This window comes from Symsagittifera roscoffensis, chromosome 8, assembly GCF_963678635.1.
Source record: "Symsagittifera roscoffensis chromosome 8, txSymRosc1.1, whole genome shotgun sequence".
In the NCBI taxonomy this organism is placed as follows: domain Eukaryota; kingdom Metazoa; phylum Xenacoelomorpha; order Acoela; family Convolutidae; genus Symsagittifera; species Symsagittifera roscoffensis.
The window spans coordinates 25,603,581-25,629,014 of NC_087069.1; the positions used below are offsets into that span (position 1 = coordinate 25,603,581).

Genomic DNA, 25,434 nt, shown 5'->3' on the forward strand with positions numbered 1-25,434 from the left:
AATAAGTTGGGATATGCGGTGGACTAAGCGAAACACAATTCAACAGACGCCATTTGAGGCACACTGCAGGCTGCCAAAAACCGAATTTAAAATCATGAGAGATAAGCTCTTACTAAATTCTCTACGTTTAGATAAACAAGATTTGGAGAGGTCGGCTCTGACCGCGGGTCAACTGAAGAAACGAATTGACCAATCCTGGGCTTCGCTGAAAATAGTAAGCAAGGGAAAAATTAGTAGAGAAGTATGCCCGTTGTAAAAGAATGCAAAAGACAATGATTATAGCCCGGAGGTGAGTCTTGCCCGACCGCCAACGCGAGTCAAGCATAATTCTAAGAGGGAGGATTGACAAAACGAATAGCTAGGTGACGTGGGAATCTTCAGCCTGTCAAAACTGTTTGACAAGAAATAGTTAGCGGAGCTCATATCCGAAGACGTATGGATGGATTGCTTAAGATGGGTCATAGAGCGAAACGACCGGGCAGGATTCGAACTAATGGTTCCATGAACGAACCCGCTCTGAAATCAGCTGTCAGTCCTTGACGACTGCGTATTAGTAGATAATAGACTAGCAGTTGCAGGACAACTCAGAACTGCCGTAATGAAGAGAATCCATCGAGCCGTCCGGGACAAGAGGCAATGCTCAATGTTTCAAACTACTTGTGGTGGCCAAAAATTGCATAAGGACATCATCAATCGGGCCGAGGTGTGCAGGAAATGTATTAGATACGGTAAGGATGCAAAATATATAATCCCGAAAAACGCTTCAAAACCTCTTCTACTTCCCTCGCAGCCGGGTCACGAAAAATGTTCTGTTGGATTCTGCAGGCCCGTTATACGATCACAAAGATGTTGCATCGACAATCATGGTATACAGGAGTCAAAAAACAGGACCAGTTTTCGGTGTTTAAAGAGAAGGCAATGAAAAAATTTTGTCTAGATAATAACATTGAGCAAAAATTTTGCCCGGTGGGTGACCATCGCGGTTGCGGGTTGGTCGAAAGAACATTTCAGACAATAAAAAGAAGACTCGGGGTTATGTTGATCGAAGAAAACGTGAAGTTGATCAAATTCTGTCTCAGTACAATAAGTTGGGATATGCGGTGGACTAAGCGAAACACAATTCAACAGACGCCATTTGAGGCACACTGCAGGCTGCCAAAAACCGAATTTAAAATCATGAGAGATAAGCTCTTACTAAATTCTCTACGTTTAGATAAACAAGATTTGGAGAGGTCGGCTCTGACCGCGGGTCAACTGAAGAAACGAATTGACCAATCCTGGGCTTCGCTGAAAATAGTAAGCAAGGGAAAAATTAGTAGAGAAGTATGCCCGTTGTAAAAGAATGCAAAAGACAATGGGTATAGCCCGGAGGTGAGTCTTGCCCGACCGCCAACGCGAGTCAAGCATAATTCTAAGAGGGAGGATTGACAAAACGAATAGCTAGGTGACGTGGGAATCTTCAGCCTGTCAAAACTGTTTGACAAGAAATAGTTAGCGGAGCTCATATCCGAAGACGTATGGATGGATTGCTTAAGATGGGTCATAGAGCGAAACGACCGGGCAGGATTCGAACTAATGGTTCCATGAACGAACCCGCTCTGAAATCAGCTGTCAGTCCTTGACGACTACGTATTAGTAGATAATAGACTAGCAGTTGCAGGACAACTCAGAACTGCCGTAATGAAGAGAATCCATCGAGCCGTCCGGGACAAGAGGCAATGCTCAATGTTTCAAACTACTTGTGGTGGCCAAAAACTGCATAAGGACATCATCAATCGGGCCGAGGAGTGCAGGAAATGTATTAGATACGGTAAGGATGCAAAATATATAATCCCGAAAAAGGCTTCAAAACCTCTTCTACTTCCCTCGCAGCCGGGTCACGAAAAATGTTCTGTTGGATTCTGCAGGCCCGTTATACGATCACAAAGATCTTGCATCGACAATCATGGTATACAGGAGTCAAAAAACAGGACCAGTTTTCGGTGTTTAAAGAGAAGGCAATGAAAAAATTTTGTCTAGATAATAACATTGAGCAAAAATTTTGCCCGGTGGGTGACCATCGCGGTTGCGGGTTGGTCGAAAGAACATTTCAGACAATAAAAAGAAGACTCGGGGTTATGTTGATCGAAGAAAACGTGAAGTTGATCAAATTCTGTCTCAGTACAATAAGTTGGGATATGCGGTGGACTAAGCGAAACACAATTCAACAGACGCCATTTGAGGCACACTGCAGGCTGCCAAAAACCGAATTTAAAATCATGAGAGATAAGCTCTTACTAAATTCTCTACGTTTAGATTAACAAGATTTGGAGAGGTCGGCTCTGACCGCGGGTCAACTGAAGAAACGAATTGACCAATCCTGGGCTTCGCTGAAAATAGTAAGCAAGGGAAAAATTAGTAGAGAAGTATGCCCGTTGTAAAAGAATGCAAAAGACAATGGTTATAGCCCGGAGGTGAGTCTTGCCCGACCGCCAACGCGAGTCAAGCATAATTCTAAGAGGGAGGATTGACAAAACGAATAGCTAGGTGACGTGGGAATCTTCAGCCTGTCAAAACTGTTTGACAAGAAATAGTTAGCGGAGCTCATATCCGAAGACGTATGGATGGATTGCTTAAGATGGGTCATAGAGCGAAACGACCGGGCAGGACTCGAACTAATGGTTCCATGAACGAACCCGCTCTGAAATCAGCTGTCAGTCCTTGACGACTACGTATTAGTAGATAATAGACTAGCAGTTGCAGGACAACTCAGAACTGCCGTAATGAAGAGAATCCATCGAGCCGTCCGGGACAAGAGGCAATGCTCAATGTTTCAAACTACTTGTGGTGGCCAAAAATTGCATAAGGACATCATCAATCGGGCCGAGGAGTGCAGGAAATGTATTAGATACGGTAAGGATGCAAAATATATAATCCCGAAAAAGGCTTCAAAACCTCTTCTACTTCCCTCGCAGCCGGGTCACGAAAAATGTTCTGTTGGATTCTGCAGGCCCGTTATACGATCACAAAGATCTTGCATCGACAATCATGGTATACAGGAGTCAAAAAACAGGACCAGTTTTCGGTGTTTAAAGAGAAGGCAATGAAAAAATTTTGTCTAGATAATAACATTGAGCAAAAATTTTGCCCGGTGGGTGACCATCGCGGTTGCGGGTTGGTCGAAAGAACATTTCAGACAATAAAAAGAAGACTCGGGGTTATGTTGATCGAAGAAAACGTGAAGTTGATCAAATTCTGTCTCAGTACAATAAGTTGGGATATGCGGTGGACTAAGCGAAACACAATTCAACAGACGCCATTTGAGGCACACTGCAGGCTGCCAAAAACCGAATTTAAAATCATGAGAGATAAGCTCTTACTAAATTCTCTACGTTTAGATAAACAAGATTTGGAGAGGTCGGCTCTGACCGCGGGTCAACTGAAGAAACGAATTGACCAATCCTGGGCTTCGCTGAAAATAGTAAGCAAGGGAAAAATTAGTAGAGAAGTATGCCCGTTGTAAAAGAATGCAAAAGACAATGATTATAGCCCGGAGGTGAGTCTTGCCCGACCACCAACGCGAGTCAAGCATAATTCTAAGAGGGAGGATTGACAAAACGAATAGCTAGGTGACGTGGGAATCTTCAGCCTGTCAAAACTGTTTGACAAGAAATAGTTAGCGGAGCTCATATCCGAAGACGCATGGATGGATTGCTTAAGATGGGTCATAGAGCGAAACGACCGGGCAGGATTCGAACTAATGGTTCCATGAACGAACCCGCTCTGAAATCAGCTGTCAGTCCTTGACGACTGCGTATTAGTAGATAATAGACTAGCAGTTGCAGGACAACTCAGAACTGCCGAATTGAAGAGAATCCATCGAGCCGTCCGGGACAAGAGGCAATGCTCAATGTTTCAAACTACTTGTGGTGGCCAAAAAATGCATAAGGACATCATCAATCGGGCCGAGGAGTGCAGGAAATGTATTAGATACGGTAAGGATGCAAAATATATAATCCCGAAAAACGCTTCAAAACCTCTTCTACTTCCCTCGCAGCCGGGTCACGAAAAATGTTCTGTTGGATTCTGCAGGCCCGTTATACGATCACAAAGATCTTGCATCGACAATCATGGTATACAGGAGTCAAAAAACAGGACCAGTTTTCGGTGTTTAAAGAGAAGGCAATGAAAAAATTTTGTCTAGATAATAACATTGAGCAAAAATTTTGCCCGGTGGGTGACCATCGCGGTTGCGGGTTGGTCGAAAGAACATTTCAGACAATAAAAAGAAGACTCAGGGTTATGTTGATCGAAGAAAACGTGAAGTTGATCAAATTCTGTCTCAGTACAATAAGTTGGGATATGCGGTGGACTAAGCGAAACACAATTCAACAGACGCCATTTGAGGCACACTGCGGCAGGCTGCCAAAAACCGAATTTAAAATCATGAGAGATAAGCTCTTACTAAATTCTCTACGTTTAGATAAACAAGATTTGGAGAGGTCGGCTCTGACCGCGGGTCAACTGAAGAAACGAATTGACCAATCCTGGGCTTCGCTGAAAATAGTAAGCAAGGGAAAAATTAGTAGAGAAGTATGCCCGTTGTAAAAGCAGCAAACCAGATCAGTACGAGACAAAGACAGGGCGTGGACCCTCAAGGCGTTGCTGCAAGCCAATGCAAAATGGAAAATCGAGAGGCGAGAGTTGACCGGAAATGATCTTCAGCAGTTAGTTGACGACACGACTACGGTTGACCCAGAACTCTGGAAGGAATTGTTTCTCTCATGGGAACGTGGCTTCGTCGAAGATAAACCTACGGCACAATGAAAAAAACATACCAACGAACCTATTACGTAGAGAAGATAATCGCACGAGCGGAGCAGCACTAACAAATCCAGTAAAAGGGGACAGTGGCAGAAAGAGTGATTTAATGAAATCAACAATCTCGCTCAAAAGACTACTGAACACTGGATTGAATTGAATTAAGAAAGGTAAAGTTAAAAGCCCTTTATAGGAGCCCGGAAGAAAGCATAAGAGACAAGAAACAGAGCCATTACTGGAGAGTAAGTCGGAGGAAGAAACTCCAACTCAGTCTGAAGAGCAGGCATTTGAGCTCCTCTTGACCAGCGACATAGTGGTGACATTAAAAGACACCCCAGTAGGCGGTGGTTTAAACTTAGAGTTCAGAAAAGCCCAACCGAATCATGGCGGCACAGCGTCGGTGGGACCGAGTGCTAGAAGGATGTCATAATGAAGCAAAAAGTGAAGAAACAATCGGCACAGGAGAAGAAAAAAGTGGGGGCTGCAGCAACAGTAGAAAATCCAGTCTTGATAAGAACAGCGGAGACCACGGAGACACACGTTGTTAGGCAGCCGAGCAGTTCGGGTTCGCCGAGGAAGAACAATCCGAAAAAAACGAGGATTTACAGAGATAGCTGATGAAACACGATTTTCAACACGGTTCGGACATGACCTCAGAAGAATGGGACAAATTAGCAGACCAAGTCCTAATGAGAGGAAGTCAGAAGACAGCTGAGGAAAAATTGAATGCAAAAGAGCATATGTAGGAGGAACATACAACGGGGGGAATCAACTCCCCACAGGATTCTCAGTTGAATCATGTGTAGATTACCCGACTTGACCCAAGGTCCTCCACAGCAAATGATCCAACAGAAACCAGGGTTCGAAAATTTTAGGCAACCCGATAAAAACATTCGGTTAAGGAAATAAGCACTGATCTCTTTGCGGATTTCAATCAACTAGCTCTGGAGGCCTACCGACAAAAGTTGATGAATTTTAAAACAGAAACAGACAAACCAATGGAAACGAGACTAGGACTCCTGGAGAGGCATCTGTTTCGGCGGAAGTTTGGATACGCCGCGCTCAATATATCAAGATCATGGGTTGCAAATTGGAAAGTGCCACTAAATTTGCAACGATAGAACTGAAACTCATTCATGCACCGATTTAAAAAGTGAGTAGAAAAAATCACTTATGCTAGTTCATTCTTGAAATTTTATAATTAGATGAGGAAGTTTTTTTGAGTCTCGGGGGAATGTAGTACTGCGGTTGCAGCAACCTTGAGCTGAAACAAAGTTTAATAATGCAGTTGCAGTCCAGTGTATTATTGGCGCTATGTAATTATGTTATTGATTATTGTTATTTATGTATAGTTAAGGTCAGTGGTGCTGTTTTCAGAATATTACTTTTTGTTCGTTTCAGTTCGCCATACGAAGGTATGGAATTAAGCTGTTTGATCTTAGCTTTTGTAAAAAGCGAACAGACAAACGAAAGATTAACTTTTGAATTCAAACAGTTGAATATCAATGTTTTACCTCTAATAAACGAGTAGCGTCTCTGGGTTACCACAAAATTTTAGTTAATTGTTATGAGTTTAGATGAAATTCAAATTATTGCTTCCATCGACGTCACTTAACGTCCACTAAATTGCCATATTGGCTTTATGTACTAGTGTGTAGAAGCAATTAAATAGGTTTACAATTCACGGCAACCTCAAAATAACTCAAAACTAAACAAAATTACTTCAGGTAACACCATTCTGTCAAAAACGATGTGATCTACCTAACAATCTCCCGCCTTATTCTAGCTGCTAAAAAAAATCTCCACCCCTGTAAATAAAAACAATAAATTCGCACTAGAGCGTTGTATGTAAATTCAAATTTCACTGCATTCTGATTGGTCGAAAACTCGTTGCAAGTAATCTACTTAACAATTTCCACCTTTCTTGAAAGATATTGGGGGGGGGGGTAGATTATTAGTTAGATCCGAACGATGCAACTAATTGAATTCCGAAACACATAAAAAAAGGTTTCTAAATTTTCAATAATTTTTTATTCTTCAATGGCCATTTTGGTATTTGAAAAAATTTGAAAAACTGTCTTTTTTTGGTTGTTCATTGTTTATTTCGATCAATAAAACGAATTAGAGAAAAGTTAGCTGAGATATACACATTTTTGAGTTTTTAGCTACTTGTATCAGTATTTTCACAGCCCCTCCGTTTTTTCCAACTTTTAGTCTGTTTTTTCCTTTTTCTCTCCGGTCAATGCTATTTTTTCAAAGCTATATGTAATGATGATTGCGTATTTTTTTTGTTGCCTGATTTTAGCTACAGTTGCTAATTGATCTCAATCTGTTCAAAGTAGCACACCAGCCTATTAGCAGTTATGTCATTTAGGGTGTCCTACTCTTTAATCCTAAATTATTAAGACCATTTTTACACCGCCTATTTTATAACCCCGTAACAAGATAACAATTTTTTTAACCCCCCTTCAAAACCGGTATTTTGTTTCAAATTAGGTCATTTTTATAAGTATTCCAATTAGGTGAACTAATTGAGGCCTGAAAAGCCAGTCTTAATCCATTTGATGCCTCTAGTATTTCAAAAACAATTGCTTTTGATTAATTAGAGAAACAATCTCTCATTCACGCGTTTAAAACAGAGATTTTGCTAATTGAAAGCAACTCGAGAATTTTAAGAAATTTACACAAAAATCGTACTGCCTTACACTTGAACGAATGTTTTACCATTCTATGAACTAAAATGTTTGAAGGGACCTTCCATCTCACTTTTTACGCCAAAAACAAACAAATGCTAGTAATACCAGAACACGAATGTTATCTTAAACGTAAGAACAAAAACACTACTAACTGGAACTGCTCAAAACACCAGACTCATAAATGCCGAGCAACAGCAACTACGGAGGGCGAAAATTTTAATCAAATGAGGGTGAGCATTATCAGGACATACCTAAGGGAAAAACTGATGCTCGACTAGTTTTTGAAAAAATCAAGGACCTGAGCGAAAGTAATACTCCAACTGTCGCAGTCGCCACAGCAATTCAGCCATAAGAGACGACCTCGCCACTGAATTGGCCCTACCAAAAAAGGAAAATTTTATTCGAACTGCACTACGCATGCGCAAGCAACGAGAACAGGTCTTACCAGTCTCCCCAGCTACAGGAAATTTCGAAATACCCAAGCTATTCAAGAGCTTTGTAAGATTTGACAGTGGACAGTATGATCACAAAAAGATTCATTCTTTCGGCGACCGAGAAATGCTAAGTGTGCTCTAAAATTCAATTTTTTTGGTTGGCTTACGGAACGTTTAAAGTTACTACTGACATGTTTTATCAACTCTACTTTATATATGTTAGCGCCCGCTTGTATTTATGCCTTCTTACCAAATAAAACGGAAAAAAACATACTATCATTTCTTAGAAGCCATAAAAAACTTAACCCCTGACAGTAAACATGAAAAAATTTTGCTGGATTTCGAGCAACAAGTTCCCAGAAGTCCAAGCTATCTGCATGTTTTTTATCTTTCTAAAACTATATGAATGCAACAATTTTTCCAATTAAAGCTTAGATGTTTACCGACGCTATGGTTCCGAATTCTTTTCAAGTAATTTTCGCTTTGATTCTAACAATTGGCATTAAAAAGGGGTTAATTTTTAGTGGGGTTGTCTAATTCTGGGTTTATATGAGAGGGGGTTAAGAAAACGGGGGTTAAAAAAGGCGGGGTGATAAGCTTGAGAACCGTCAATCAGCATACCCATGCGGAAGAATGCAGCTTTTTTTCCTACTATTTCTTCTTCAATTTTGTTCACAAAGCTAATACACCGCAATTTTTGGACTTTTAGATAAGCGACAACGATTTCTTTAGTTCTCGAACAATTCGAATGTTATTTAATTTTATATGAAATTTTATGCTATTATCCATCAAATGAAAGAGCTATTTTTTCTAAGGAATGAGCGTCTTAGAAGAGCAATTAGTGCATGCTAATTGGCGCACATGCTAATTGCTAAGACCCCTATAAATATAGCGGGAAACACATAAGTAAATTATTAAGTTTTACCCAGAAGAGAGTTAAACATAAATAATTAGGCAAAGAAACTACTTGAGCGGTCAAACTCACAGAGGGTCAAGCAAAAATCTATACATTTTATTTAAGCTTCACCCTAAAAACTTAACACAGAAGTTGCGGAAAAATATTGGATTTGTTTCTATGTGAAAAAAAAATCTATTACAATGGTCTTTTTCAAAAAAAAATACGGAATACGTGTTTTTGTAATTTTGCTTGAGCTGTTTCACTAAACTGTTTCAAAGTATGGTATCAAATTGTTTGATTGCAAACGTTTAGCTTTTAAGAGTAGTATTTTGTCATGACCGATGCATGATTTGAGTTCTTGTTTTCAAGTTTTGGCTTTTATACCTCCGCTGCAAAGTTGTGGCCATGAAATTAAATAAAAAAGTTCAAAAAAACCCAAGAAAACAGTTTTTTGTTGGTTTAACAGGCTTAAACTAGCAAGACTGTTATCGTGGGTATATTCATCAGCCGCATTTCGATAGACTTTCAAGGAGAACTTTTTCTGGATTAACTTATAATGCATCGGCTCAAAAAAAATTTGGGGCGGCCAAAAAAATCAATCAGCCAGGTTCTGATTTCAAGCTATTAAAATTTTAAACTTTTTTTGTTAGCTGCTCAAAGAAGCTGAGAATATAAAACCGTATAAAACTTTCCAATCTGAAAGAACCACTTTCAGTCCATATGAGTTTTACAATGTGTTGTTTATTAAAACGTTTTAGCTCTAAGCACGCCTTTTTGATGGGTTACTACAGTTTTTGATTATGCACTTAAACTTTGATAATGCACATGCATTCGGACACAAAAGAAAAACATTCTTTAAGAAAGCTTCATTTATTTAATTCCCAAATTGAAATTGATCATATGTAAATACTTCAGTGTTGGGGCGATATTAATTTATTCACAGTTCAAAAATATTTAGCATTTTTGAATCTTATGTAATCCTAACTAATGACATCTCACCCAAAATAATAAATAATAACTGTACTTTATGATTCAGGTCATGGCCATGCACACACTTTACAACTACTCCTATTGGAACTCTCTAATGAAGCACCCTTTCCACCTGGTCGGCCTTGTTAGGGAACCACTGGCTCAATTCAAATCCTACTTCAGCTATTTTGGCTACAACCAAAGAGTTTCCTCCGTTTACTCAAACTTCACTACCCAGAAAGGATCTCTGGATTTTTTCCTGGAAAATTACAGTGACATCATGATGCCTAACAACTGGCAAAAAGTGGTCAGTAAATTCAAATAGCACCTTAGTCAAAAAAAGGTTTGAACTTTTTGAAAATCCGCTACTTCCCCCCTCAACAAAATCCCAGATCTGCCCCTGACCCTATAGATCATAGATCAATATTAAGTTCTATTGCAAGCAGTTCGAAAAACGTAGCTTTTATGGGTTAAATACTTTAAAATAACTTGGGCTGATTATTTAAATCTCAAGGGTTTCCCACTGGGAACTGACAATACTAAACTTTGATTCCAGCTGCGCGACACCTAAAACCATGCACTATTCTTTTCAGGGAAAAATTGAATGCCTTTTTAAATGAAATAACTATTTTTTTTTCTTTTTTTAAAATTTTTTATTATATTTCAAGCTACTGAATTCTCATCGCAACCAAGAAATTGAGGAAGGCGAAGGTTTAAATCTGCGATCAAATAAAAAATTGTTTCATGCAAAGGTAGATACTGTAGAAAAAACTAGGGCTACATTTGTTGTGTCGATAAAAGAAATCTCACCAACGATAAGTAATTTTGATTGCAAAATCGTTCACTCATTTTTTTGGCACTTTATACACCGACAACTATTTGAGCTGAGTTTTGTAAAATCAGAAATTATCGCAAAGTTACCTTTTTCATCTTGTCATCCGGCCGAATTGGCATTAATTAAAGGCATCAGCAGAAAAACCTATAAATTGTACTGCAGATAAACTGACCTTGAGCAACAGAGTCAGTCCGTAAACTGAGAGCATTGATCGCTCAGAGCAACCTTTGAGAGATTATGTTTCAGTTATCTTTTTTTCTTTTTTGATTTACCAAGGTAGTTGCCAATCCGTACGGATTCATTAGTTACTCATACAAGAGGGTATGACATTGAGCAGTCAGCAGGGTGTAAAAAACCTACTATACCCAGAGTTTCCCACAATTTTGACAGAAGATATCAGCAGAATCACAACTTGAGTGGTCCAAATGCGCCGCCATGACGGAATCGACCGTCCTGGCCAAAGATGGGATAGAAAACCGTAATCTACTCCGAACTCAACCACCAGTCATCGATCAAACAGAACCAATATGAGAACTTAAAATAAAGGCAAAATAGAAGCCAAAAACGGAGAAATGACATACGCAACGAGGAGAATAAGGTCATTTGGGAAAATTGCTCTGCAATAATCAAATAAATAGTAGCATTATGCGGCAATTTCCAATGGAATGAAGCAGATGCCGAGGTGAGAAGTTATATATTCTTATGTTTAGGAGCGGTTGGCCAAGGTCAACTACAGCAAAAACGTCCGGGACTTGATCTACAATCGACAACCACTGGGGATTTGTTGCAAATACTCGAAGACAATTTCATTACAACGACAAATTAGCTTTCAAGTGATAAACTTTCATCTGGCGTAAGCAGCGGAAGAACGAATCGTTGGAACGCCGACCTAATAGAACAGGCATCAGGCATCACGCGCAGACTGCGGAAACAGAGAAGATGAAGGAGTTCGAAACACGTTCACGGCCCGTATGACAAACAAAAACATCGCTGAAGAACTATTAGCAGAAACAAGATCACCTCAAGACGCATACAAATGTGCGATTAGAAGAGAAAGACGAATACAGAATAGCGAATTAATGAAAACAAATCCATTCGGATCATCACAAACTTCGTCTACGATCAAACAGGAAACTATGGGATACATACAAGGAAGCGTCAGAGGAAGAAGAAACGGATACCAAAACAACAGAAATCGGGGTTTCGGAAGAGGCCGACAACAAATGCTAAAGGGAAGTTCCGATGAAGAGGTACACAAAACCAACAGGGAAACCAAAACAATACATGTGACAAGTGTGGCAGACAGTTTGGACCCAATCATCTACAATCGAGACCAGCTTAAGACAAAATTCGCCTGAAGTATGCAAAAAGAGGACATTTCGCAAAAATTTACAGACTGAGGAATGTAAACTATATGCAAGAATCAAGCAGAAAACAACGAGAAGTGGACCTCAACAAACGGATGGGAAGAAAAACCACGTGACGATTTTACCGTATTGGCCATCTCAGAAGCTTTTAAAATAAAAAACTCGATCGACTTACGCAAAGAGGATCTAAATGGACACCTTGTAGAACTGAAAAATCAGAAACTTTTTCGCAATTGCAGTTTCAGGAAACCCAATGTCTTTTTTAAATGAGAAAACAGCAAAAAGACTACAAACAAAAGACAAATTGGCAAGATTGAAATTTATCCCACCGAAAGATGCCGCAAAAAATTTGACATGCAACAATGGAAAATGCATCATCCCGCAAGGCAGATTAATAGTAGCGGTAGGATCAGGAAGGCGGACCACACAGTCCAACCCATTCATAACGGTAGACAACCAAAAAAGCAAACATCATCGGGCGAAACATTCTTGCATAAATTGGCATCACATTAGTCCAGGAAAAAAACCAAATATACAATATACAAAAAATTGAAAATCCAGACCACAAAATAAAGCAATGGGTCGAAAAAACAGTTATCTGCAAGAATTGGGAACTCAAAAAATTACGTAATGAAAACGCAGTTCATCAAAGATATCAACCCAAGACAACAAAATGAAGAAGAAATACTACTACATCTCCAAAAACCTGTAGAGAGAGAATTGAACAAACTGGTAGATCAATAACACAACATCAAAATCGACAAAAATTCGAACCAGCAGTTTCTTAGTCCAATCGTAGCAGTAGAAGATTTAAAAAAATCTTTCACAAAAACAAATAACAATTTCCCATTATTGAGTTACTATTCGACACTTTTGCACAATCAATTAAGAGGAAGGAAAAACAACCGACACTACTTTCAACAGTCGATCTTTGATATGCATAATCACAAATCACGTTGGATTTAGAAAATATGAAAAAAGAACACGAGAAAATGATACAAAAAAAACAGTGCAACTTTAGTCTCATAGGAGGCAATGCAACTGGAACATACCAACTCCAAATGCGATTTTCTAGCATCACCTACATGCCAGCTGAAACAAAAAAGGCAGAAAATCTCACCCTGAAAAACTGTGAAAACACTTTCGCATACTTAGACGACGTACTAACTGTAACAGAAGGGTCTAAAGATACAGACAGAAAACCTAAGAGAAGAATGTTCAGCAAATCATGAAAGTTTAGCATTACCCAAAAAACTCAAATTCGCGTGTGATCAAGTCGCATGGCTCGGCTATCACATCACTAGCGAAGGTTTCGAGCACCTGAATTGAAAATCAGACGCTATACAAAAACTCAGACCATTAAAAACATTCAAACAACTAAAACTAAAACATTCGATCACGATCACGGTAGACCTATCTCAACAACATATGGAGAAAACAACCCCAAACGAGGCGCCACCAACAATGACAAGCCAAACTCACCAAGAAAAAGTCAGTTATGAGATGATAGTGGCGAGAGTGATTGGTACAGTGGACCAAGAAACAGCTAAGGAATCAGAGGAAGACACACCATTATACCGAAGAAACCTCCAAAAGGTCATGGCAATCGTCTTCAATGCGGCAGCAATGAACAAAAGTCGGAACAATTACTTTCGCATCGAAAGTCGGAACAACAACAGATAATATTCACAATTTACCAGCAGTGTAGAGTTGAATTGGATTTAGAGACCCTTGTGGTCTGCGATACCTCTACATTCGGATTAGGTGCCACCCTTGAACAACTAACAGATACAAGTTTGGTGGCAATAGCGTACGCGGTGGAAATACAGATTTTTAAACTCAATAGAAGAAAATTACTCTGTAAGTGAGTTAGAATTGTTGGGGATCGTATGGGCAATAGAAAACTTTAAATATTATTTGTACGAGAAAAAGTGTTAATTTAATCACAAACCATCAACCTTTAATCAGCGTAAAAAACCCCAGTGAAGGATCAAAAACCAGTCGAAGTAGATTTACTAGATGCATTGATCGCTTGATCTAATTTAACTTTGACAAAAAACACTTGGCCGAAACAATAATTGGACTAAAACACTACATGTCTCGTGTTCCCGTAGAATTTGATTTATTCCGCCATGAGTACGACGAGGAATATGTGAAAGCGTCAATTAACTTATTCATTGCAATTCTTATATTTATTGACAAATTCATTTTAACTCAACTAACCAATCAGAACCAAGCACCGAATCGGCTGATCAAAACTCGCGCGGAAAATGAAAGTTATCTAACTAATCAATTGAAACCGCAAGCGCATTTCAAACGTTCTAAACACACAGATCACGCTCAGAAAACAATGAATAAAAAGATCATTAGTGCAAACTTACGTCCAGAAATAAGCTGTCAACAGGAAAAACGACACATCAAGCAATAAAATCTATTGATTTCACAAAAGCAAATATGACCCGAAGATTTGAAAACAAAAGATTTAAAGGATACTTCATCCCAGATTCGGCGCGACTAAGAGGCAGCGGAAAACAAAAGCAGTCAGAGACCCGACGAGGAAGACAACCAGAATTATTTTTGAGAGGAGAATCCGATAGAGAAGAAAGACTATCAGATCCAAGATCGCAACGACGTACATCAACAACGACATAAGAATGCTGGACATCGTCATCGCAAAAAATTTCGACGAGCCCAGTAAAAATCAAGGATGCACGTGGAACAATCAAGATGGACGAGAACACCAGAAATTAACCGACCAGAAACTTCTCAGAAAGCCTGACCGGCTCAGCCAAGGACATAGACGAATAATTTGCGTTAACCAACACACAAATTACACTACCCAATACGTCCTCCGGCCCAGGAACAACAACCTCTACCTCTCTATTGACCCAAATGACAACACAACTAAAGGAGTCGGAAACTCAGACAACCACGATCACGATCACGGTAGACCTATCTCAACAACATATGGAGAAAACAACCCCAAACGAGGCGCCACCAACAATGACAAGCCAAACTCACCAAGAAAAAGTCAGTTATGAGATGATAGTGGCGAGAGTGATTGGTACAGTGGACCAAGAAACAGCTAAGGAATCAGAGGAAGACACACCATTATACCGAAGAAACCTCCAAAAGGTCATGGCAATCGTCTTCAATGCGGCAGCAATGAACAAAAGTCGGAACAATTACTTTCGCATCGAAAGTCGGAACAACAACAGATAATATTCACAATTTACCAGCAGTGTAGAGTTGAATTGGATTTAGAGACCCTTGTGGTCTGCGATACCTCTACATTCGGATTAGGTGCCACCCTTGAACAACTAACAGATACAAGTTTGGTGGCAATAGCGTACGCGGTGGAAATACAGATTTTTAAACTCAATAGAAGAAAATTACTCTGTAAGTGAGTTAGAATTGTTGGGGATCGTATGGGCAATAGAAAACTTTAAATATTATTTGTACGAGAAAAAGTGTTAATTTAATCACAAACCATCAACCTTTAATCAGCGTAAAAAACCCCAGTGAAGGATCAAAAACCAGTCGAAGTAGATTTACTAGATGCATTGATCGTTTGATCTAATTTAACTTTGACAAAAAACACTTGGCCGAAACAATAATTGGACTAAAACACTACATGTCTCGTGTTCCCGTAGAATTTGATTTATTCCGCCATGAGTACGACGAGGAATATGTGAAAGCGTCAATTAACTTATTCATTGCAAATCTTGAATTTATTGACAAATTCATTTTAACTCAACTAACCAATCAGAACCAAGCTCCGAATCGGCTGATCAAAACTCGCGCGGAAAATGAAAGTTATCTAACTAATCAATTGAAACCGCAAGCGCATTTCAAACGTTCTAAACACACAGATCACGCTCAGAAAACAATGAATAAAAAGATCATTAGTGCAAACTTACGTCCAGAAATAAGCTGTCAACAGGAAAAACGACACATCAAGCAATAAAATCTATTGATTTCACAAAAGCAAATATGACCCGAAGACTTGAAAACAAAAGATTTAAAGGATACTTCATCCCAGATTCGGCGCGACTAAGAGGCAGCGGAAAACAAAAGCAGTCAGAGACCCGACGAGGAAGACAACCAGAATTATTTTTGAGAGGAGAATCCGATAGAGAAGAAAGACTATCAGATCCAAGATCGCAACGACGTACATCAACAACGACATAAGAATGCTGGACATCGTCATCGCAAAAAATTTCGACGAGCCCAGTAAAAATCAAGGATGCACGTGGAACAATCAAGATGGACGAGAACACCAGAAATTAACCGACCAGAAACTTCTCAGAAAGCCTGACCGGCTCAGCCAAGGACATAGACGAAAAAATTTGCGTTAACCAACACACAAATTACACTACCCAATACGTCCTCCGGCCCAGGAACAACAACCTCTACCTCTCTATTGACCCAAATGACAACACAACTAAAGGAGTCGGAAACTCAGACAACCACGATCACGATCACGGTAGACCTATCTCAACAACATATGGAGAAAACAACCCCAAACGAGGCGCCAACAACAATGACAAGACAAACTCACCAAGAAAAAGTCAGTTATGAGATGATAGTGGCGAGAGTGATTGGTACAGTTGACCAAGAAACAGCTAAGGAATCAGAGGAAGACACACCATTATACCGAAGAAACCTCCAAAAGGTCATGGCAATCGTCTTCAATGCGGCAGCAATGAACAAAAGTCGGAACAATTACTTTCGCATCGAAAGTCGGAACAACAACAGATAATATTCACAATTTACCAGCAGTGTAGAGTTGAATTGGATTTAGAGACCCTTGTGGTCTGCGATACCTCTACATTCGGATTAGGTGCCACCCTTGAACAACTAACAGATACAAGTTTGGTGGCAATAGCGTACGCGGTGGAAATACAGATTTTTAAACTCAATAGAAGAAAATTACTCTGTAAGTGAGTTAGAATTGTTGGGGATCGTATGGGCAATAGAAAACTTTAAATATTATTTGTACGAGAAAAAGTGTTAATGAAATCACAAACCATCAACCTTTAATCAGCGTAAAAAACCCCAGTGAAGGATCAAAAACCAGTCGAAGTAGATTTACTAGATGCATTGATCGTTTGATCTAATTTAACTTTGACAAAAAACACTTGGCCGAAACAATAATTGGACTAAAACACTACATGTCTCGTGTTCCCGTAGAATTTGATTTATTCCGCCATGAGTACGACGAGGAATATGTGAAAGCGTCAATTAACTTATTCATTGCAAATCTTGAATTTATTGACAAATTCATTTTAACTCAACTAACCAATCAGAACCAAGCTCCGAATCGGCTGATCAAAACTCGCGCGGAAAATGAAAGTTATCTAACTAATCAATTGAAACCGCAAGCGCATTTCAAACGTTCTAAACACACAGATCACGCTCAGAAAACAATGAATAAAAAGATCATTAGTGCAAACTTACGTCCAGAAATAAGCTGTCAACAGGAAAAACGACACATCAAGCAATAAAATCTATTGATTTCACAAAAGCAAATATGACCCGAAGATTTGAAAACAAAAGATTTAAAGGATACTTCATCACAGATTCGGCGCGACTAAGAGGCAGCGGAAAACAAAAGCAGTCAGAGACCCGACGAGGAAGACAACCAGAATTATTTTTGAGAGGAGAATCCGATAGAGAAGAAAGACTATCAGATCCAAGATCGCAACGACGTACATCAACAACGACATAAGAATGCTGGACATCGTCATCGCAAAAAATTTCGACGAGCCCAGTAAAAATCAAGGATGCACGTGGAACAATCAAAATGGACGAGAACACCAGAAATTAACCGACCAGAAACTTCTCAGAAAGCCTGACCGGCTCAGCCAAGGACATACACGAAAAAATTTGCGTTAACCAACACACAAATTACACTACCCAATACGTCCTCCGGCCCAGGAACAACAACCTCTACCTCTCTATTGACCCAAATGACAACACAACAAAAGGAGTCGGAAACTCAGACAACCACGATCACGATCACGGTAGACCTATCTCAACAACATATGGAGAAAACAACCCCAAACGAGGCGCCACCAACAATGACAAGCCAAACTCACCAAGAAAAAGTGAGTTATGAGATGATAGTGGCGAGAGTGATTGGTACAGTGGACCAAGAAACAGCTAAGGAATCAGAGGAAGACACACCATTATACCGAAGAAACCTCCAAAAGGTCATGGCAATCGTCTTCAATGCGGCAGCAATGAACAAAAGTCGGAACAATTACTTTCGCATCGAAAGTCGGAACAACAACAGATAATATTCACAATTTACCAGCAGTGTAGAGTTGAACATACATAGTTATTGGACAAAGACAACAAGACTGCTCGTATCAGGGCAAAGCCCTGAATGTTCCGACTGCCTTTTAAGGATTATGGAGTAGTAATAACATTAAAAAATTAAATGTAAGAAAAAATAAAATGAAAAATTTTTTTTTCTAAAGTTTGGATTTTTTTTGAAAATCATCCCCCCACACGCCATACAAAGTACAAAAGGATAGATTTTGCTCATTGTAACAAACCAATTAGGGCAAATAAGCTTCTTTTAACCAATTTGGAACGATTTCTAAGAGACGGATTAACTCTCCGCTTACGCGTTAATAGCACGAAATATATCGCGCGTTAATTGTCCCAAATTGGCCAAAATGGCAATCTTTAAACCCCCATAACTTTACGAAAAATAATCACGGGTGAAATATCTTTTCAAATTTGAGCTCAGGAAAATAATACCTTTCGAATGATATTAAGAAATTCCGTCAAAAATGGCTAGTTAAAAAGTCGAAATTTGTCTGAAGAAAAAAAAACCCACCCCGAGCACAAATATTCCGTTACTTTCGTATCGAAAGTCGGAACAATAAATTTAAAAGAACCTAAATGATTTCCATGATGTTTTTCCGTACGACATTTGGCTTGGGTCTTTCTTAAATTGGTTCAGAACATTGAGTTTCTTTTTTTTTACGTAGAATAAATTACAGTTGTAATTGTTCATGTAAAAAATCAAAAGCACAGCAAATTCTATTTTAAACAAATGGAACACTTTTATTCAAAGGCGGATTGGGGGAGGGGGGTCGCATCTTGCCATGTTTTAATTTCTTACCTTAGTATGCCCCCTTCAGCTCATACTTGATCAAGGATAATTGTTTCAGCGAAGTCATATAAACAACTTACGAAACACAATGATGTTTGACTATGGCGGAAGCAGTTTAACCTCAGAATCAGCAGCTGAAAAGTACATTGGCGAATTAATGAACAACTTCACCGTCATGATAGTTGCCGAAAAGTTCGACGAAAGTCTAGTTGTGATGAAGAATAAACTATGTTGGGATTGGTCAGATATTGTTTATGTTAAGGCTAACGTCGGTAATTACAATTACGGAGAAAACACAACTTTGGAAAATAAGCGTAGAGTTTTACACCAACAGTTTTCGCCATTTGATTACATTCTCTACAACAAATCAGTAACCAAGTTACAAAACGACATTGAAAAGGTAGAAAATTTTGATCAACAACTTCAGGAGTTTCGAAGAGTGAATAAACACGTGGTAAGTTGGTGTGAACAAAAAAACCTGACGAACACTTCCTCGTTTTCGATGCAAACTCTGTTCACAAATGGAGGCGAGACATTTTATGACTACATGGGATGCAAAAGGTTGAAGCAATACATAATATATTATATAGACGAAATGAATGAATCTAGAAGGAGAGGAATTCACTGATAGTTAAACCAAGCAGATGTCATAAATTTATCATATAGGAAGACGTATTAGTTGTTTTTGGATAATTAAAAAGTATTGTTGCTAAACTTCATATAAGAAATATCTGAAAAAAATTTTGAAAAAAAATGTTTCCCGGACCATTCATGCTTCTAGGCATGAGATGAAGCATCCATTATTTTTTCGGACATAATTGAATTATCAGTTTTTTTTTGAAATTTTAAAATTACCCTTACACAGAGAAAAAATATATATAAAACGGTTTTCAAACAGAATAAATTTTAAACTTGAAACGGTTGATAATATGATCGCCCAAGGACGAACCTAGGAGTTTTTATAGGTGGGTAGCATTATAGCGTCAAGCTCGGTCTTTAAACTATTTGTGCTTTCACGCGTCAGAATATCAGTATTTCGTGCTATTAACGCGTAAGCGGAGATTTATTCCGTCTTCAAAATCGTTCCAAACTGAATTGAGGCATGTTATTTGTTTGATTCAATACTTTGCTAAATACGAAAGTTATCACTTCGTACTTTACATCGCGTGTGGTGGGATGATTTTTAAAAACAACCTTTTTTTAGTTTGATTTTTTTTGGAAATTGCATTCATTTTTTGAAAGCGAAGTCTTATTCTCTAGACCTTAAAGTGCAGCCGGAACATTAAGTGCTCCGCTCTAATACGAGCAGTTTTGTTATTTTTGTTTTAAAGTGGTTTTGATTTTTTTTTTGAAAACTGGTCAAATTATAGCTCGCCTTTCTCGACTTTCTATTGCCATGCTCTTTTATAACTGTTTTCAAAAAAGTGGTCGACATTTTCAGAAAATATTCATCAATCAGTTTATTGATTTAATTTATACGTATCATTACGAGGCCAAGCTGTGCACTGGCCAGTTTTTTACCTGCATACAGACCATTTTTGTGTCTGTATGTTCCTGGATTCCATAGACAAATTTTTCAACATGTTCCAAAATGCAGGTGGATTTCACTTACAAAGCTTCCGTGGATTCCACGTACAAACACCTGTCGTATATATACATTTCAAAAAATGATTAGTTGAGTTTGTTGATTTTGTTTATTGGCGCCATTGGTGCTGTCTGCGATCCTGGATTGATTTAATTAAGTACCTGCCAGTTTGATGTTGAGAATGTGTGTGATCTGAAACAGTTGAAGTGATATTGATTTAAGCTAGCAGTTGGACTATTTTTTACTCTGAATTAAAAGTATTGATTGACGTTTTTCTCATACCTGTAACGCAAATTTTGTCTGCACATTTGCTGTGTCGACAATTCCACAACATGCAAATATAGCTAGCTGTTCTGGATTCCGCAACTATAAGTGGATTCCATAAAATGTACGTGGAATCGGAAAATGTAAATGGAATCCAAAAAATTTGTAGGCGGAATCCACAAACGTAAGCGGATTCCGAAAATTGTAAGTGGATTCCGATTTGTATTTATTACTGAACTTGCATATGAACAACCAAAAGCTAGAGCTGGAATTCATATCTTTAGCAATGCGGAAATTCAAAGCAATTACCTAATCATTATCAGCTGAATCCATGAACAAATCTAAAAACACTGGTTAACTAAACCGGCGAATGTCACTTTTTAGTGTTTTGGAAACACAACACCGACTAAATTCAATATTCGCGTCATTGGGTTGGGAGTGTTTGGAAACACAACGCACAGCATATTGCCGAATTATGTCAGTATTTGGGATTGCATCAATCGCAAATACTGGTTTAGGAAACACAACACCGAATAAATTGTGTTCTGAAAACACAACGCGCAGCATATTGCCGAATTAGGTCATTATTTGGGATTGCATCACCACAAATACCAATCTGGTAGATTCCAATTCTACTGAGTTCAAGAGAGCAGTATTTAAGACGAGTCGAAAGTGAAATCAAATCATGGGGGCGTTTTGTTTATAAATGATGCTACAATTTTCTGATTAGCTAACTCATGATTAATGAACGATTTTAGAGCTCTAACTGTCTTAAACTTTCTCTAAACTTTCTGGCGACCACCCAAAATAATATAACTTCAAATGCTATTCTACATATACACATATATGAGAACCGAATCCGCAAACAAAATGCGGATTCCACTTACAATTTGCGGATTCCGCAACAGCTCAATTTAACTATACATGTGCCTTACTATTTCTTTAAGGATTCCACAAACTGTTCTGGATTCCGCAAATACGGTTGGGGATTCCGTAAATTCGCCTACTTTTGGAGCAATTTTGAGCGTTACAGAGTTTTAGGCTTTTTTTGTGGAATCCAAAACAGCAAAGAATATGAAAGAAAAGTAACAATGTTGTGGATTCCGCGACAAATCTAATTTTGGCTTGTTGCGGATTCTGCTAACAATGCACAAAATGCACAGTTTGGCGTCGTCATGATTGAATCAGAAATAATTTGTTCTTTAAAAATTTAGGTCTTCTTAGTTATTCGGCTCAATTTTGACCTTTTCATTTTTTTTTGAAAACGTTATATCAATAATAAAATTTGATGCAGTTGAAATTAATTTCAGAACAAGGGTTTTGTTAAAAACAGGCCTAAAAGAATAAATTTAGTATTTGGGCTGTAAAAGAATATCCAAAAATTTCGATTTCTGGTTCTTCTTCAATAGAGTTCATCGCCGCTTGTGACACACACAGTATCAGTGGAGAATTCCAAAGTCGAGTCAAACCAAACTGACTTTCGCCGACTGCTGGCTCTAGCCGAACCTTCAGATAACTGACTCGAGAGATTCGAATGACCTTGCGAAACCGAATGATTGAAACTCGGTTTTGATTCTATTCTAATTAGAGTGGTATCTTTGGAATCCGACACTGTCGAATCAGATTCAAATAATACAGATATGACCGATTCGGTCTCGTCAGATTCGCTTGTCGTTGCACAACTAGTTTGAACCGTGGAGCCGATTGAATAAATTTCCGATTGACTTGAACTTGATGGGTCACTCGAGATGATTGACTGCTTGTTCCGAATTGTTTCAGTTCGCTTTGTAAAATTTTCCGACAATACTTTCGTGTCCTTCGTTCGATTGTTCTTACCCTTTCTTGTTTTAATTTTTTGGCGGTTGTACCCTTTAAATTTAGAATCTAAGAGTGATTTTTCATCTTCCATTTCAATTAAAACGACTGTCGGGTAGCTTTGAAACTGACTGGACCTTGATCCACAAGTTTGAATTTTTGGCTCTGTTTGCTGTTTTGAGTTTTCAACTCATCCCATAACTTTTCGTCTATTTTCTTTGATATTCCCTCTAACAAATCCACAATGTGTTCAGCTTGTCCACTACCTAAAAATTTTTGTAAATCAATTTTTAATCTCGAAAAACTTTATGCAAAACGGTGCATTTTCTTGCAAAAAAAACATCAATTCTGCGGATTAGTATAAGCCTTATATAAAAATTCAGACTACTTTCACGACTAAAAGAGCATGTTTCATGTGGTGATCTTGCCATTTTATCAAGTCAAGCCAGGGAGTTTTTTCTGATCTTCTTGAAAGGGTAAAGCTGTTAAAAATTTCCTTGTGCCTTTTGTCCACCTAAACTAATTTGTCCTAAAAATAGACAAAGCTGGTGCTAGGTAAATACGACACCAAGACATTAAGACGACAACTGACAGTTCATACACGTGAATTGAACTGCTTGAATTTAAGCGAATTATATTTCTCAGAATTAAAATATGGAGAATTGCGTGTAGCTTCGTCTTAAAAACCTGTCAAAAGCAGTTGTCGTCTTAACAGCTGTCGTCTTAGTTGATGAACACCAGCAAAGCTGTAAACAAAAGCCACGCACGGGAATATAGAGCAATAAAATGACAAAAAAAAATAAAAAAAAAGCCAGAAAAAGAAAACAGACTTTTTTTATCAAGGAAAAGGAGTGAATCTCCGACTAACATGTAAATCGTATCGAATACTTTTGGCAACCAAATTGAATAACTACAAGTTTTAAACACTTTTTTTGCCCCAAAAGTCAATAAAAAACAGTGTTAAATTTTGAGTCGGTAGAGCAGAATGAACAAAAATTCTGATAGCTTAAAAATAACTTTAACTCGTACTCAAACAATTAACGTTTCAACACCGCTAAATGCGTATATTCATTGTGTATGAATACATTTCATTCTTAGAATAAAACAGAACTTTTGGGTCACACATAACAGCTTTTGGGTCATACATTAGCGGCTGCAGGATTTAATATGGAATTTTTCACAGAGCTAATGATCACGACAAACACTTCAAAGCGGGGCAATTTTTTAGAGCAAGATACAAAAATACAGCAAAGAAACAGTTGCTGGATTTAGTTTTTAAGCAACTTTCGAGAAGTGTTCCAAATGAACCTGCTGCAAATTGCTACTTGAGAAAAACGGTTGGTCGGCCATTCGTAACAAGCGACTATTATTAACAAGCGACTATTAGTATCAAGCGACAACTCGTATCAATGTTTTTTGATGTTTAAAAACTAAAAGAATTAACCGAAAGCTTAATTAACATAAGAGGACTTAAAAAAAATAGAAATCAAAGTTAAAAGGTAGTCCCTGTAGTATATAGCGTCTAGTTTATTTAGGAGAGTAATATTATACAGACAGGTAAACAAAAAACCGCATGTACAAATCAAACCCACCAAGGATCATGCAAAAAGCTATGCAGCTTATCGAGGCATGACCCTGAAAAAACCTATGATAGAAGTTGCGAGATAGTATCCGATTTGATTATTCAAAAAAATAAATCTAGAAAATCTCCATTATCTTTAAGAAACAATGAAAACAGTTTTTTGAAATACCCATTTAGTTGATGCTTAGTTAATTGGTTTAGGTTATCCTGTATCAGCTTCAGCTCGTTTGATTTCAAAAAATTATAACATTTAACAGACACATTTTTCCATGAACGTTGCATTATTTGTGTTCTAGTTTTCATGCTTGGTAAAGTTTTTGCCACAGAGGCCCGAGTAACCCGAAGATTATTCAAAGATTCCAAATTAAAAGTTTCGAGGGGAGTTTTACCACGAAGCTGATTAAAAGTTTCTTCGAATATTTGTCTGAAATATAAGTCAAAACGGTGTCAATCTCAAACGAATGTAGGATATATAAGGCATGCTCAAATTTTCTCTTGAAACAAATAGTTCTAAAAATACGTTTTTGCATCACAACTATTTTTTCTAATAGGCTTTTTGATGTTGCACCAAATGCAATTAAACCGTAGGAATTGAGTGGTTTTGCATAGCAGTTTTAAAATTTAACCAGCACAGTTTTCGAGAAATAGTTTCTACCCTTGAATAGTAAACCGTTAAATTTAGCTAATTTACCACAAACATTATTAATATGACATTCAAATTTGAGTCTGTTTTCCATTTGAATTCCTAAATATCTAAAATCAGAAACGTCGGCGAGTACAATATTACCAAAAGAAAATTTTTCATTTAAGTTATCCCGTCCAAACTTCATTACTTTGCACTTCTTTTGATTTATGAGCAGTTTGTTATTATTGCACCAATTACATATTTTATTTCATTCGGTCTGGAACTTTGTTTTGTATGCAAATTTTTGAGCATCAACTACCGTTGTATCATCTGCAAAAATTGTTAGCTTAACGTTGCTGGCCGACGGTTTATCATTTATGTATAAAAGGAACAGAAATGGCCCCAAAACTGAACCTTGAGGAACACCTTTTGTAC

At 38.1% G+C, this 25,434-nt stretch overlaps 3 protein-coding genes across 6 annotated transcripts in view; all 3 read left to right on the plus strand.

Annotated features, from left to right (window-relative positions):
- The window catches only part of LOC134853517 (galactosylceramide sulfotransferase-like), a 55,267-nt gene extending 35,473 nt beyond the window's left edge, over positions 1 to 19,794 (plus strand). Inside the window, exons 5-6 of the mRNA XM_063869515.1 lie at positions 9,865 to 10,104; positions 19,187 to 19,794. Of these exons, the coding sequence (XP_063725585.1) occupies positions 9,865 to 10,104; positions 19,187 to 19,756 (810 nt within the window). The 3' untranslated portion in view covers positions 19,757 to 19,794. The remainder of the gene's footprint in view (positions 1 to 9,864; positions 10,105 to 19,186) is intronic.
- The window catches only part of LOC134853411 (serine/arginine repetitive matrix protein 1-like), a 458,950-nt gene that overhangs the window by 61,634 nt on the left and 371,882 nt on the right, over positions 1 to 25,434 (plus strand). The window lies entirely within an intron of this gene.
- LOC134853413 (Golgi-associated PDZ and coiled-coil motif-containing protein-like) overlaps positions 1 to 25,434 on the plus strand; it is a 340,830-nt gene that overhangs the window by 61,634 nt on the left and 253,762 nt on the right. The gene's annotated exons all lie outside the window — the stretch shown is intronic.